We start from the raw sequence: 16799 nt of genomic DNA on the forward strand, positions 1-16799 counted from the left end.
GTAACACTTGAATACGTTATGCAAATATGCAACTTGTTTGTTGAAATGTTAATAAATGGGAGCTTCCTCAAGCAGCCATCTCTTTCCCGACAATCCCCTCTGTGCACGAACCCTTACATATGGTAATTAAACATTAAAACACCTGCGGCTTATAGTCCAGTGCGGCTTATATATGTACACATCATTCAATTTAGCTGCTGCGGCTTATACTCCGGTGCGCCTTATAGTGCGGAAAATACGGTAAGTCAATTAGCCTATCAGAAGCTTCTAAAGCCATGAAATCATTTTCTGGAATTTTCCAAGCTGTTTAAAGGCACAGTCAACTTAGTGTATGTAAACTTCTGACCGGAATTGTGATACAGTGAATTATAAGTGAAATAATCTGTCTGTAAACAATTGTTGGAAAAATTACTTGTGCCATGCACAAAGTATATGTCCTAACCGACTTGCCAAAACTATAGTTCGTTAACAAGAAATTTGTGGAGTGCTTGAAAAACAAGTTTGAATGACTCTAACCTAAGTGTATTTAAACTTCCGACTTCAACTGTATATCCATAAAAATGATGCTGATTCATGATTTCGACTGGCTGAGAAACGCTGCCTGTCTGTCTCGTCCCGACTCCTGACATGTTCATTACTATGGGACAGCTGGAGATTGAATTTGAATATTGAAACAATGTTGCAAATGTCGGAGAGACAGACAGCAAGGTTAATACAAATCTCCGCTGTTGAAAACTAAATGTTAGTCTAAAAGAAATGTGAGATAATGTCTAGATGCTTTTCATAGTGGAGATCAAGTTTATAAATTGCTTGGCTGGGCTGATGAGACAGTGGATTGCGCAGTCAGATGGAACAGAGTAAATAGGTATTTTAATGTCATAGATTTAGCCGGTGGTAACTTGTGGAATAGACACCGGCTGGAATGCGGTTTTAACCATTCAACATTCAGGATTAGACCCACCCGTTGTATAATCTGATATACGATGCTATCGCCCACATTGGCCACCCCCCCAAAATAACTGCTAAAACGACAATTGGGCTACAGATGTCGGACCTTTTAATATATTTTTTATTTTATTAGGGGGAAGATTGGCTTTAATATTTCAGATAGATTGTGGATTCTATCATTGTAATTGTCTGCATCATTTCCAACCCCCATATATTTTTTTCCTTTTAAAATATATTTTCCTTATTTATTATTTTACACTAACCCTACCACAACTCCACCAATTGGAGTAAACTAACTTCATCACTCTTTTGTCGCAGAGAATTTTGCTGCTCCATCAGCAAATTCAAATTAGCCTCATGAGTCCCTGAAAATAAGCCATTTCTTTCTCTCCATGCGGGGGCAGTCGAATCATTGGGACCAGGGCTTTCTATGAAAAAAGTATTTTATCCCCTGCTGATTTTGTACGTTTGCCCACTGACAAAGACATGATCAGTCTATAATTTTAATGGTAGGATTATTTTAACAGTGAGAGACAGAATAACAACAAAAAAATCCAGAAAAACGCATGTAAAATAATATAAATTGATTTGCATTTTAAATGAGGGAAATAAGTATTTGACCCCTCTGCAAAACATGACTTAGTACTTGGTGACAAAACCCTTGTTGGCAATCACAGAGATCAGACGTTTCTTGTAGTTGGCCACCAGGTTTGCACACATCTCAAGAGGGATTTTGTTCCACTCCTCTTTGCAGATCTTCTCCAAGTCATTAAGGTTTCGAGGCTGACGTTTGGCAACTCGAACCTTCAAGTCCCTCCACAGATTTTCTATCGGTTTAAGGTCTAGAGACTGGCTAGGCCACTCCAGGACCTTAATGTACTTCTTCTTGAGCCACTCCTTTGTTGCCTTGGCCGTATGTTTTAGGTCATTGTCATGCTGGAATACCCATCCACGACCCATTTTCAATGCCCTGGCTGAGGGAAGGAGGTTCTCACCCAAGATTTGACGGTACATGGCCCCGTCCATCGTCCCTTTGATGCGGTGAAGTTGTCCTGTCCCCTTAGCAGAAAAACACCCCCAAAGCATAATGTTTCCACCTCCATGTTTGACGGTGGGGATGGTGTTCTTGGGGTCATAGGCAGCATTCCTCCTCCTCCAAACACGGCGAGTTGAGTTGATGCCAAACGAGCACCATTTTAGTCTCATCTGACCACAACACTTTCACCCAGTTCTCCTCTGAATCATTCAGATGTTCATTGGCAAACTTCAGACGGCCCTGTATATGTGCTTTCTTGAGTAGGGGGACCTTGCGGGCGCTGCAGGATTTCAGTCCTTCACGGCGTAGTGTGTTACCAATTGTTTTCTTGGTGACTATGGTCCCAGCTGCCTTGAGATCATTGACAAGATCCTCCCGTGTAGTTCTGGGCTGATTCCTCACCGTTCTCATGATCATTGCAACTCCACGAGGTGAGAACTTGCATGGAGCCCCAGGCCGAGGGAGATTGACAGTTATTTTGTATTTCTTCCATTTGCGAATAATCACACCAACTGTTGTCACCTTCTCACCAAGCTGCTTGGCGATGGTCTTGTAGCCCATTCCAACCTTGTGTAGGTCTACAATCTTGTCCCTGACATCCTTGGAGAGCTCTTTGGTCTTGGCCATGGTGGAGAGTTTGGAATCTGATTGATTGATTGCTTCTGTGGACAGGTGTATTTTATACAGGTAACAAACTGAGATTAGGAACACTCCCTTTAAGAGTGTGCTCCTAATCTCAGCTCGTTACCTGTATAAAAGACATCTGGGAGCCAGAAAACTTTCTGATTGAGAGGGGGTCATATACTCATTTCCCTCATTAAAATGCAAATCAATTTATAACATTTTTTACATGCGTCTTTCTGGATGTTTTTGTTGTTATTCTGTCTCTCACTGTTCAAATAAACCTACCATTAAAATTATAGACTGATCATTTCTTTGTCAAAGGGCAAACGTACATAATCAGGGGATCAAATACTTTTTTCCCTGACTGTATAATCCTAGAGGAAAACCTGGTTCAGTCTGCTTTCCACCAGACACTGGGAGATTAATTCACCTTTCAGCAGGACAATAAGGCCAAATATACACTGGAGTTGCCAACCAAGAAGACCGTGAATGTTCCTGGGAGGCCGAGTTACAGTTTTGACTTAAATCTGCTTGAAAATATATGTCAAGACCTGAAAATTGTTGTCTAGCAATGATCAACTACCAATTTGCAGCGCTTGAATAATCTTTTAAAGAATAATGGGCAAATGATGCACAATCCAGGTGTGGAAAGCTCTCAGAGACTTAACCAGAAAGACTCACAGCTGTAATCACTGCCAAAGGTGATTCTAACATGTATTGGCTCAGGGGGTTGAATACTTATCTAATCAAGATATTGTTTTATTTTTCATGAATTTCTTACAAACGTTAGAATTTTTTATCCACTTTGACAGAGTATTTTGTGTAGATCGTTGACAAAAAATGACAATTAAACCCATTTTAATCCCACTTTCAAGGGGTGTAAATACTTTCTGAAGGCACTGTAATTATGGTCTTTGGTGTGGATTGAAAGCCTGCATTTTGTCACTTTATTATTCAATTTCATAAAGCTGTTTATGCATTTGAGCCTATCCAAAGACGATTTTGTTGAGCTGAGACACTTTTCTTTGATATGAAAATTATCAGACTATTCTTTTTACTTCTTGAAAACATTTAAATAAATGCATTTAACTTGTGGGCCTAATGTAGGCTCAGGCTGGTCACTAGATCACCAAGCACTCATGAGGCTCGGGGCTGGAGCGCGCTGCTTAGACCACTGCGCTCCGGCAGTTCACAATGCTCTAGCAAGCACAAAGAATAATGATGATTCATAGGCGTGTCGTTTTTAATTACTTTGTTTTAAGCCTTCCCCAAACCATAGCCCTAACCTTAGGAATTCAGAATGAATGCCTAAATTGTTAACCTTTGCGTTGCTTCTGTTTTAACCCTGTAACCACGTGGAATTAATAGTGATGGCGGAAAAAATCTATACAGTTACATATCGGGATATTATTTTTGACGATATATCGTATCGTTTTGAGATTAACACAATATAATTTTTGCGCTAGTTGGCTGAATCTGCACCAAAACTCCAGTATTTTTCATTCATAGCTTGTTCTCCATCTTCTTTTAAAATAGGGAGTCAATTTATTTTCAGCAATTTTATTTCCTTGACTGATCAAAACTCGTTTTTTCATGGCTCTCTCGTACCTCTGCAGCAGACATATGGTAAGCAATATTTTGGAACATCGAATCACAATAAATCACAGTATCGAATTGCAATACATATATAATCGTGAGAATCGAAATACATATCGGCACCTAAGTATCTTGATAAGATCGTATTGTAAGGTCCCTGGCAATTCCCAGCCCTAATTAGCAGCCTACTGTTGCCAACCCTTAGTAATCTTTTGGAAAAAATGGTGTTTAACCTGATACAATGCTATTTTACAGTAAACAAATTGACAACAGACTTTCAGCACACTTATAGGGAAGGACATTCACAAGCACAGCACTTACACAAATGACTGATGATTGGCTAAGAGAAATTGATTTAAAAAATATTGTGGATAAAGAGTTACCTATCTAACAGAACACAGAGGGTGTTCTTTAATGGAAGCCTCTCCAACAACATCCAGGTAGAAGGAATTCCCCAGGGCAGCTGTCTAGGCCCCTAGACAGCTTCCCTGAGAAAAGCAACACTATACACGTCAGCTACCACAGCGACTGAAATGACTGTAACACTTAACAAAGAACAGCAGTTGGTTTCAGAATGGGTGGCAAGGAATAAGTTAGTCCTAAATATTTCAAAAACTAAAAGCATTGTATTTGGGACAAATCATTCAGTAAACCTTAAACCTCAACTAAATCTTGTAATGAATAATGTGGAAATTTAGCAAGTTGAGGAGACTACTCCTTCTCATTTAGGCAACTTAATTATGTAACTATAATTACATTTTGCATTGGATCTCCCACTTCACTTGCTACACATGGAGCCTCTAACGGTAGTGCTGCTTTGATTAGAAGTTTCATAGTCACATGTACAGGGTTGCAGGTGTAATTACAGGGTACAGTGGCAATCTTAAGCTCTGACCTCCAACAATGCAGGTCAAAGTGAAATAAAAACAATAAATGTAATAAAACAAAAATAGAATATATACATATTAACACTAACACGTTTTTGACATGATGCTCCTGTACTGCGTCATATCAAATCAAATTTTATTTCTCACATACACGTGTTTAGCAGATGTTATAGCGGGTGTAGCGAAATGCTTGTGCTTCTAGCTCCGACAGTGCAGTAATATCTAACAATTTCACAACATATACCCAATACACACAAAACTAGTAAGGAATGGGATTTAAGAATACAGTGAGGGAAAAAAGTATTTGATCCCCTGCTGATTTTGTACGTTTGCCCACTGACAAAGAAATTATCAGTCTATAATTTTAATGGTAGGTTTATTTGAACAGTGAGAGACAGAATAACAACAAAATAATCCAGAAAAAATGCATGTCAAATATGTTATAAATTGATTTGCATTTTAATGAGGGAAATAAGTATTTGACCCCCTCTCAATCAGAAAGATTTCTGGCTCCCAGGTGTCTTTTATACAGGTAACGAGCTGAGATTGAGAGGGGGGAGTGCTCCTAATCTCAGCTTGTTACCTGTATAAAAGACACCTGTCCACAGAAGCAATCAATCAATCAGATTCCAAACTCTCCACCATGGCCAAGACCAAAGAGCTCTCCAAGGATGTCAGGGACAAGATTGTAGACCTACACAAGGCTGGAATGGGCTACAAGACCATCGCCAAGCAGCTTGGTGAGAAGGTGACAACAGTTGGTGTGATTATTAGCAAATGGAAGAAACACAAAATAACTGTCAATCTCCCTCGGCCTGGGGCTCCATGCAAGATTTCACCTCGTGGAGTGGCAATGATCATGAGAACGGTGAGGAATCAGCCCAGAACTAAACGGGAGGATCTTGTCAATGATCTCAAGGCAGCTGGGATCATAGTCACCAAGAAAACAATTGGTAACACACTACGCCGTGAAGGACTGAAATCCTGCAGCGCCCGCAAGGTCCCCCTACTCAAGAAAGCACATATACAGGGCTGTCTGAAGTTTGCCAATGAACATCTGAATGATTCAGAGGAGAACTGGGTGAAAGTGTTGTGGTCAGATGAGACCAAAATCGAGCTCTTTGGCATCAACTCAACTCGCCGTGTTTGGAGGAGGAGGAATGCTGCCTATGACCCCAAGAACACCATCCCCACCGTCAAACATGGAGGTGGAAACATTATGCTTTGGGGGTGTTTTTCTGCTAAGGGGAAAGGACAACTTCACCGCATCAAAGGGACGATGGACGGGGCCATGTACCGTCAAATCTTGGGTGAGAACCTCCTTCCCTCAGCCAGGGCATTGTAATGGGTCGTGGATTGGTATTCCAGCATGACAATGACCCAAAACACACGGCCAAGGCAACAAAAGAGTGGCTCAAAAAGAAGCACATTAAGGTCCTGGAGTGGCCTAGCCAGTCTCCAGACCTTAATCCCATAGAAAATCTGTGGAGGGAGCTCAAGGTTCGACTTCCCAAACGTCAGCCTCGAAACCTTAATGACTTGGAGAAGATCTGCAAAGAGGAGTGGAACAAAATCCCTCCTGAGATGTGTGCAAACCTGGTGGCCAACTACAAGAAACGTCTGACCTCTGTGATTGCCAAAAAGGGTTTTGCCAAGTACTAAGTAATGTTTTGCAGAGGGGTCAAATACTTATTTCCCTCAATAAAATGCAAATCAATTTATAACATTTTTGACATGCGTTTTTCTGGATTTTTTTGTTGTTATTCTGTCTCTCACTGTTCAAATAAACCTACCATTAAAATTATAGACTGATCATGTCTTTTTCAGTGGGCAAACGTACAAAATAAGCAGGGGATCAAATACTTTTTTCCCTCACTGTATTTACATACAGTGAGGGGAACAAGTATTTGATACACTGCCGATTTTGCAGGTTTTCCTACTTACAAAGCATCTAGAGGTCTGTAATTCTTATCATAGGTACACTTCAACTGTGAGAGACTGAATCTAAAACAAAAATCCAGAAAATCACATTGTATGATTTTTAAGTAATTAATTTGCATTTGATTGCATGACATAAGTATTTGATCACATACCAACCAGTAAGAATTCCGGCTCTCACAGACCTGTTAGTTTTTCTTTAAGAAGCTCGCCTGTTCTCCACTCATTACCTGTATTATTTGCACCTGTTTGAACTCGTTACCTGTATAAAAGACACCTTTCCACAAACTCAATCAAACAGACTCCAACCTCTCCACAATAGCCAAGACCAGAGAGCTGTGTAAGGACATCAGGGATACAATTGTAGACCTGCACAAGGCTGGGATGGGCTACAGGACAATAGGCAAGCAGCTTGGTGAGAAGGCAACAACTGTTGGCGCAATTATTAGAAAATGGAAGAAGTTCAAGATGACGGTCAATCACCCTCGGTCTGGGGCTCCATGCAAGATCTCACCTCGTGGGGCATCAATGATCATGAGGAAGGTGAGCGATCAGCCCAGAACTACACGGCAGGACCTGGTCAATGACCTGAAGAGAGCTGGGACCACAGTCTCAAAGAAAACCATTAGTAACACACTACGCCGTCATGGATTAAAATCCTGCAGCGCACGCAAGGTCCCCCTGCTCAAGCCAGGCTCATGTCCAGGCCCGTCTGAAGTTTGCCAATGACCATCTGGATGATCCAGAGGAGGAATGGGAGAAGGTAATGTGGTCTGATGAGACAAAAATAGAGCTTTTTGGTCTAAACTCCACTCGCCGTGTTTGGAGGAAGAAGAAGGATGAGTACAACCCCAAGAACACCATCCCAACTGTGAAGCATGGAGGTGGAAACATCATTCTTTGGGGATGCTTTTCTGCAAAGGGGATAGGACGACTGCACTGTATTGTGGGGAGGATCGATGGGGCCATGTATCGCGAGATCTTGGCCAACAACCTCCTTCCCTCAGTAAGAGCATTGAAGATGGGTCGTGGCTGGGTCTTCCAGCATGACAACGACCCGAAACACACAGCCAGGGCAACTAAGGAGTGGCTCCGTAAGAAGCATCTCAAGGTCCTGGAGTGGCCTAGCCAGTCTCCAGACCTGAACCCAATAGAAAATCTTTGGAGGGAGCTGAAAGTCCGTATTGCCCAGCGACAGCCCCGAAACCTGAAGGATCTGGAGAAGGTCTGTATGGAGGAGTGGGCCAAAATCCCTGCTGCAGTGTGTGCAAACCTGGTCAAGACCTACAGGAAACGTATGATCTCTGTAATTGCAAACAAAGGTTTCTGTACCAAATATTAAGTTCTGCTTTTCTGATGTATCAAATACTTATGTCATGCAATAAAATGCAAATTAATTACTTAAAAATCATACAAATGTGATTATCTGGATTTTTGTTTTAGATTCCGTCTCTCACAGTTGAAGTGTACCTATGATAAAAATGACAGACCTCTACATGCTTTGTAAGTAGGAAAACCTGCAAAATCAGCAGTGTATCAAATACTTGTTCTCCCCACTGTATATGGACAAGCAATGACAGAGCGGCATGGGCTAAGATACAGTAGAATATTATAAATTTTACATTTTTACATTTTAGTCATTTAGCAGACGCTCTTATCCAGAGCGACTTACAGTTAGTGAGTGCATAAATTTTTTAATATCTGCGTCAACCATTAACATATACCATAAGATTTGATAAAGGACAGCTTAAAACACAACACATATGAGATGAGTAGTGCAAGATATGTAAACATTATTAAAGTGACTAGTGTTCCATTTCTTAAAGTGGCCAGTGATTTCAAATCGGCAGCAGCAGCCTCTAATATGCTAGTGATGGCTATTTAACAGTCTGATGGCCTTGAGATAGAAGCTGTTTTTCATTCTCTCGGTCGCAGCTTTGATGCACCTGTACTGACCTCGCCTTCTGGATGATAGCGGGGTGAACAGGCAGTGGCTCGGGTGGTTGATGTACTTGATGATCTTTTTGGCCTTCCTGTGACATCGGGTGTTGTATGTGTCTTGGAGGGCGGGTAGTTTTCCCCCGGCAATGCGTTCGGCAGACCGCACCACCCTCTGGAGAGCCCTGCGGTTGTGGGCGGTGCAGTTGCCGTACCAGGCGGTGATACAGCCTGACAGGATGCTCTCAATTGTGCATCTGTAAAAGTTTGTGAGGGTTTTAGGTGCTAAGCCACATTTCTTCAGCCTGCTGAGGTTGAAGAGGCTCTGTTGCGCCTTCTTCACCACACTGTCTGCATGGCTGGACCATTTCAGTTTGTCGGTGATGTGTACGTCAAGGAACTTGAAGATTTCCACCTTCTCCACTGCGGTCCCGTCGATGTGGATAGCGGGGTGCACCCTCTGCTGTTTCCTGAAGACCACGATCATCTCCTTTGTTTTGTTGATGTTGAGTGAGAGGTTATTTTCCTGGCACCACACTCCCAGAGCCCTAATCTCCTCCCTGTAGGCGGTCTCGTTATTGTTGGTAATCAAACCTACTACTGTTGTGTCGTCTGCAAACTTGATGATTGAGTTGGAGGCGTGCTTGGCCACGCAGTTATGGGTGAACAGGGAGTACAGGAGGGGGCTGAGCACGCACCCTTGTGGGGCCCCAGTGCTGAGGATCAGCGAAGTGGAGATGTTGTTTCCTACCTTCACCACCTGGGGCAGCCCGTCAGGAAGTCCAGGACCCAGTTGCACAGGGCGGGGTTCAGACCCAGGGCCTCGAGCTTAATGATGAGCTTGGAGGGTACTATGGTGTTGAATGCTGAGCTATTGTCAATGAACAGCATTCTTACATAGGTATTCCTCTTGTCCAGATGGAATAGGGCAGTGTGCAGTGTGATGGTGATTGCATCTTCTGTGGATCTATTGGGGCGGTAAGCAAATTGAAGTGGGTCTAGGGTGACCGGTAAGGTAGAGGTGATATGATCCTTGACTAGTCTCTCAAAGCACTTCATGATGACAGAGGTGAGTGCTACAGGGCGATAGTCATTTAGTTCAGTTACCTTTGCTTTCTTGGGTACAGGAACAATGGTGGCCATCTTGAAGCATGTGAATAGAGATTGAATATGTCCATAAACACTCCAGCCAGCTGGACTGCGCATGCTCCGAGGACGCAGCTAGGGATGCCGTCTGGGCCGGTAGCCTTGCGGGGGTTAACATGCTTAAATATCTTAATCACGTCGGCCATGGAGAAGGAGAGGCCACAGTCCTTGGTAGTGGGCCTCGTCAGTGGCACTGTGTTATCCTCAAAGCGGGCGAAGAAGGTGTTTAGCTTGTCTGGAAGCGAGACGTCCGTGTCGGCCATGTTGCTGGTTTTCTTTTTGTAGTCCGTGATTGTCTGTAGACCCTGCCAAATATATCTCGTGTCTGAGCTGTTGAATTGCGACTCCATTTAGTCTCTATACTGATGTTTTGCCAGTTTAATTGCCTTGCGGAGTGAGTAGCTACACTGTTTGTATTCTGCTATATTCCCAGTCACCTTGCCATGGTTGAATGCGGTGGTTCGCGCTTTTAGAGTTGCGCGAATGCTGCCATCTATCCACGGTTTCTGGTTAGGGTAGGTTTTAATAGTTACAGTGGGCACAAAATCACCTATACACCTCCTGATAAACTCAGTCACTGTTTCAGTGTATTCGTCTAAATTATTTTCGGAAGCTAGCCGGAACATATCCCAGTCCACGTGATCAAAACAATCTTGAAGAGTGGATTCCGATTGGTCAGACCAGCGTTGAATAGTCCTTAGCACGAGTACTTCCTGTTTGAGTTTCTGCCTCTAGGAAGGGAGAAGCAAAATGGAGTCGTGGTCAGATTTGCCGAAAGGAGGGCGGGGGAGGGCCTTATAACCATCCCGGAAGTTTGAATAGCAATGGTCGAGGATTTTAGCAGCGCGAGTACAACAGTCGATATGTTGATAGAACTTCGGCAGCCTAGTCCTCAAATTTGCTTTGTTAAAATCCCCGGCTACAATTAATGCAGCCTCAGGATATGTGGTTTCCAGTTTGCATAAAGTCCAGTGAAGTTCATTGAGGGACGTCGTGGTATCGGCTTGAGGGGGGATATACACGGCCGTGACTATAACCAAATAAAATTATCTTGGGAGATAATACGGTCGCCATTTGATTGTGAGATATTCTAGGTCAGGTGAACAGAAGGACTCGAGTTCCTGTATGTTACTACAATTACACCATGAGTCGTTAATCATGAAACACACACCTCCGCCCTTCTGCTTCCCGGAGAGATATTTATTCCTGTCTGCGCGATGAACTGAGAACCCATCTGGCTGGACCGATTTCAACAGAATATCCCAAGAGAGCCATGTTTCTGTGAAACAGAGTATGTTACAGGCCTCGATGTCTCTCTGGAAAGAAATCCTTGCCCGTAGTTCGTCGACTTTGTTAACCAAAGATTGAACATTAGCGAGTAGGATACTTGGAAGCGGTGGGTGGTGTGCGCGCCGCCTAAGTTGAACCAGCAGGCCGTGCCGAATGCCTCTCCTCCGCCGGCGATGTTTTGGGTCAGCTGCTGGAATCAGTTCAGTTGCCCTGGGGAGAGCAAACAAAGGATCTGCTTCGGGAAAGTCGTATTCCTGGTCATATAATGCTGGTGAGTTACCGCCGCTCTGATATCCAATAGTTTTTCCCGGCTGTATGTAATGATGTAAAACACTGTAAAACAAAATACTGCAAAGTTTCCTAAGAGCTAGTCGTGAGGCCGCCATCTTCGTCTGCGCCAGGATCACTATTATCCTGATGGAAGCAGGGAGAATAGGCCATGGCTTGGGTGGCTGGGATCTCTGATTATCTTCTTGGCCTTCCTGTGACACCTGGTGTTGTAGGTGTCCTGGACGGCAGGCAGTGAGCACCCAATGGTGCGTTCGGCTGAGCGTACCACCCTCTGTAGTGCCTTGCGGTCAGCGGTGGTGGAGTTGCCGTACCAGGCTGTGATGCTGTAGAACACTGAGGGCCCTCTAAGAAAATAGTACTACGACTACGGGGGGTGAGCCGGAGTGGAGAGCTTGAATTCAGACAATTGAGTCAAAAACCACAATATACGAACTAGAAACCTATTTTTGTGTATTTTAGGGTACTTTTTCGTACCAGAATACTTTGACCACAAATTGCGTGCATGGTACGCAAACTTTGTGCAGGTTAGCAAGTCTGTAAAAGGTTCAACACCACTTAGGCACAAGTGTGTCAGCTACGGGAGTGGGTGCCACCTGTTCAACAGCACAAACCGTCATTCTGTTACCAAACTTTGAATCTGCACTGTTCTTCAAGTAAATGTGTTTTTGTAAAATGTTCTGTGGAAATGGTTAAAAGTAGTCCTTGTGCATAGAGTGGTATCGTTTGTTTAACTTTGAAATCATTGTTTTTTGTTTGACATACATTTTAAAGTAAAAACTCTGAGTCTCAACATCACTTTGTTACCATGGAATTTCCAATATGCTATATGATGAGCTTAAAAAGAATGGGAGGCGTGGCATCATAGCTTGATACATACAGTATAGGCTAATGTATGTTACCATATACCGTGCATCGGCATTTTATTTCAAATCAATCTTTACCTTACCTGTTATTTAAGACTTCCAGCATATGCTTTAAAAACTGAATCATTTCCATCAGAGCATTGTATTTGGAGAGTTGCGACAATGGGGTGGTCAGAGATGCTACACTGGGGGCATAATGTTCACGTAACTAATGCAGCCTGTCATTGTAGGTTTTTAGCTGATACACTGGAAGCGTATCCCGGAGGAAACAGAAGCTAAACTTTATCATGTGTTTACCATGTGTCAATTTGGATCAAACAAATAATGTTAAGGATGGGAGTGGCTTCACATTCAAATTGTCCACAAGATTCCAATCTTTGACAAATGAAAGAAACTGCATTGCAGAAAATCCACTATGCCCTATGATTGAATTCTGGCCGTACAATATTTTTTCCTTTGTAGGCCAGTAGAAAAGCTTGGCCTACCTTGTTAGACCACTTGTAAGCCTGAAGGAGCTGACTGTACAGCGGGGTCTTGTCCTGAACTGGGTCCAGACTCAACAGGCCACTGTTGTGAAGGGGATGACTCTCTGAAGGTCTGCCAACCAGGGTACTGAGGCGTTCCAATTCACTACATAAGTACATAGAATAGCAGCTGTTAGAATAGGCTTGTGTTTCCCTTTAACACAAGGATGGGCAACTTTGATTTGGTTGGGGGCCACAAAAAATCTGAACTCATTATGGGGGGGCCGCAGTGGATCGCAGGTCTGGGTACCCACATCCATACCCACACATGCAGTCAGAGCTTAGCATTTTGGGGGGCCCTAATCAACATTTTGGTACAGAATATCATCATAGTCTAGCAAAGGCTGCAACAAGGTCTTTTCTAGCTTGAAATGAAATTCTTCCTAAAGAAAAAGCCCAGCTTAAGTTTAAGTGAGCTGTTGAATGTGGGATTTAAAATAGAGAGCTTCATCAAGGTGAAATCCCAAGTACTTGTACGATGACACCACCTCTATTGGCTTGTTTGAGTGACTATCTGAGGCAGAGTAGGGGGTTGCTTTGAGCGGAAAGAGGTTATGTTGGACATTAAACGCTTCCTGCAATTTGTGAAATGCCTTAACTAGTGTGGGATCAGTGCTATAGATAGTGTCATCTGCATATACACTGAGGAACATCTGCTCTTTCCATGACATAGGCTGACCAGGTGAATCCAGGTGAGAGCTATGATCCCTTATTGATGTCACTTGTTAAATCCACTTCAAATCAGTGTAGATGAAGTGGAGGAGACAGGTTAAAGAAGGATTTGTAAGTCTTGAGAAAATTGAGACATGGATTGTGTATATGTGCCATTCAGAGGGTGAATGGGCAAGATACAAGTTTTAAGTACCTTTGAATGGGGTATGGTAGTAGGTGCCAGGCATACCGGTTTGAGTGAGTCAAGAATGGAAATGCTGCTGGGTTTTTCACACCCAACAGTTTCCCGTGTATATCAAGAATGGTCCACCATCCAAAGGACATCCAGCCAACTTGACACAACTGTGGGAATCATTGGCATCAACATGGGGCCAGCATCCCTGTGGAACTCTTTAGACTCTTTGTAGATTCCATGCACCGACTAATTTATTTAATTATTTTGTCATTTAGCAGACGCTCTTATCCAGAGCGACTTACAGGAGCAATTACGGTTAAGTGCCTTGCTCAAGGGCACAGACAGATTTGTTACCTAGTCGGCTCGGGGATTAGAACCAGCAACCTTTCGGTTACTGGCACAACGCTCTTAACCACTAAGCTACCTGCCGCCCCCAGGCTGTTCTGAGGGCAAAAGGGGGTGCAACTCAATATTAGGAAGGTGTTCCTAATGTTTGTACACTCAGTGTAGATGTACCTTTGCATCAGCAATTTTTTCACACCAGTCATCAATAGTGAACAATAATGGCCCAAGAATGGAACCCTGCGGCACTCAAGTATTTAAAGGAAGCTTGTCAGAAGTCACGCCATCAACCTGTACACGTTGTGATCTAACACTAAGATAATCATTCAACCAACCAACAGCTTTACTTGAAAGGCCTATGTTTGACAAGCACTGCATCAATATCTCTTGGTCTACCGCGTCAAACGCCTTAGAGAAATCCATGAACAAAGCAGCACAATGCTGTTTAGGAGCAAGTGCTTCCAGTCTATCATTAGTAACTTTCATGGTCACCGTAGCAGTGCTATACTTCTTTCTAAATCCAGACTGAAACTGGTTCAGGACATTATTGGTGTATAAAAACTCCTTCAGCTGCTAACTAACAAGTCAGGGCTCCAGACTGCAACCATTTAGTCACATTTTGTGACCCTTTGACTTGTCTTGTGTGAGTAAAACTTTTTAATTGGAACATTCATTTCATGGTCACCTCACTCAAAAGTTTCAAAACACAATATTTTTTTGCCGGCTAAAACCATGATTTGGTCAAACAGTAAAAGTGCATTACCCTCATGATTCCTGTAATGAAAGTGTATGCCCTGTCCCTGGGCCTGTTTCACTGGGGCCTGCTGATATGATGAGCAAGCCACTCTCTCTCTCTCCCCCGATGTGCACTCCGGGAGAGAGAAAAGGGCTTCTGATTGTATAACATTTGCGGGAAATACACAGCTTTGGAAGCAACTGATGTTGTTCTCAGCTGTCTGTGGGTATAATTTGTATCTGTCATCTCTAAATAATTTTGATATGGCTTTAAGATACGGAGCGAGGGAAATGCGCAATTGGGCAACGGCCACTGCGAGTGCATAGGGTAGCAGGCTACAACTTCAATGTTTTTTTAGGACATCACATTTACTGTTAGATTAATACATGACTACTAGCATTGGGTATTATATTTAGTGTTAGTGACCTAGCTAATGTGTTCTGAGTTTCACTTACTCATGTGAAAAATAAATTAGAATATGATATTAGTGCACATAAAGACATAGCCAAATTCATCTTTATTGAACAACAAAATTCACAAGATTGTGGAGCCATATTTTAACAGTGAAATATAACAACAATACCCTATTGTCAACCCACAATTCATGATAATCACGGGATTTTCTTGCACATCAAAATACAGTGCATTCGGAAAGTATTCAGACCACCTGACTTTTTCCACATTTTGTTAGGTTACAGCCTTATTCTAAAATTGATTGAATAGTTTTTTTCCCCCTCATCAATCTACACACAATACCCTATAATGACGAAACAAAAACAGGTTTTTAGAAATGTTTGCTAATTTATATAAAATAAATGAAATATCACATTTACATAAGTATTCAGACCATTTACTCAGTACTTTGTTGAAGCAGCTTTGGCAGCGATTACTGCCTCGATTCTTCTTGGGTATGACACTACAAGCTTGGCAAACCTGTATTTGGGGAATTTCTCCCATTCTTCTCTGTAAATCCTCTCAAGCTCTGTCAGGTTGGATGGGGAGCGTCACTGCACAGCTATTTTCAGGTCTCTCCAAAGATGTTCGATCGGGTTCAAGTCCAGGCTCTGGCTGGGCCACTCAAGGATATTCAGAGACTTGTCCCGAAGCCACTCCTGCGTTGTCTTGGCTGTGTGCTTAGGGTCGTTGTCCTGTTTGAAGGTGAACTGTCGCCCCAGTCTGAGGTCCTGAGTGCTCTGGAGCAGGTTTTCATCAATGATCTCTCTGTACTTTGCTCCGTTCATCTTTCCCTCGATCCTGACTAGTCTCCCAATCCCTGCCACTGAAAAACATCCCCACAGCATGATGCTGCCACCACAATGCTTTACCGTAGGGATAGTGCCAGGTTTCCTCCAGACGTGACGCTTCGCACTCAGGCCAAAGAGTTCAATCTTGTCATACATGTTTGACTGTCTGTAATCTCTCCACTGGTGTGAATAAACATAAAATCATTTAAGATCGACTTTGAGGTCCTTAGTGGTAATTTCCACGACACTTGGTTTAATCAGAACAGAGAATCTTGTTTCTCATGGTCTGAGAATCCTTTCGGTGCCTTTTGGCAAACTCCAAACGGGCTGTCATGTGCCTTTTACTGAGGAGTGGCTTCCCTCTGGCCATTCTACCATAAAGGCCTGATTGGTGGAGTGCTGCAGAGATGGTTGACATTCTGGAAGGTTCTCCCATCTCCACAAAGGAACTCTGGAGCTCTGTCAGTGACCATCGGGTTCTTGGTCACCTCCCGACCAAGGCCGTTCTCCCCCGATTGCTCAGTTTGGCCGGGCGGCCAGCTCTAGGAA

The 16799-nt window shown here is 43.1% G+C and overlaps 1 protein-coding gene across 2 annotated transcripts in view; it reads right to left on the reverse strand.

Annotated features, from left to right (window-relative positions):
* The window catches only part of LOC121550200 (mediator of RNA polymerase II transcription subunit 27-like), a 148462-nt gene that overhangs the window by 99428 nt on the left and 32235 nt on the right, over positions 1 to 16799 (reverse strand). For both annotated transcript variants that reach the window (XM_041862345.2, XM_041862344.2), the window contains exon 2: positions 13043 to 13187. In XM_041862345.2, coding sequence (XP_041718279.1) covers positions 13043 to 13187 — 145 coding nt within the window. The remainder of the gene's footprint in view (positions 1 to 13042; positions 13188 to 16799) is intronic.

Source organism: Coregonus clupeaformis, chromosome 18 (assembly GCF_020615455.1).
Source record: "Coregonus clupeaformis isolate EN_2021a chromosome 18, ASM2061545v1, whole genome shotgun sequence".
Classification (NCBI taxonomy): domain Eukaryota; kingdom Metazoa; phylum Chordata; class Actinopteri; order Salmoniformes; family Salmonidae; genus Coregonus; species Coregonus clupeaformis.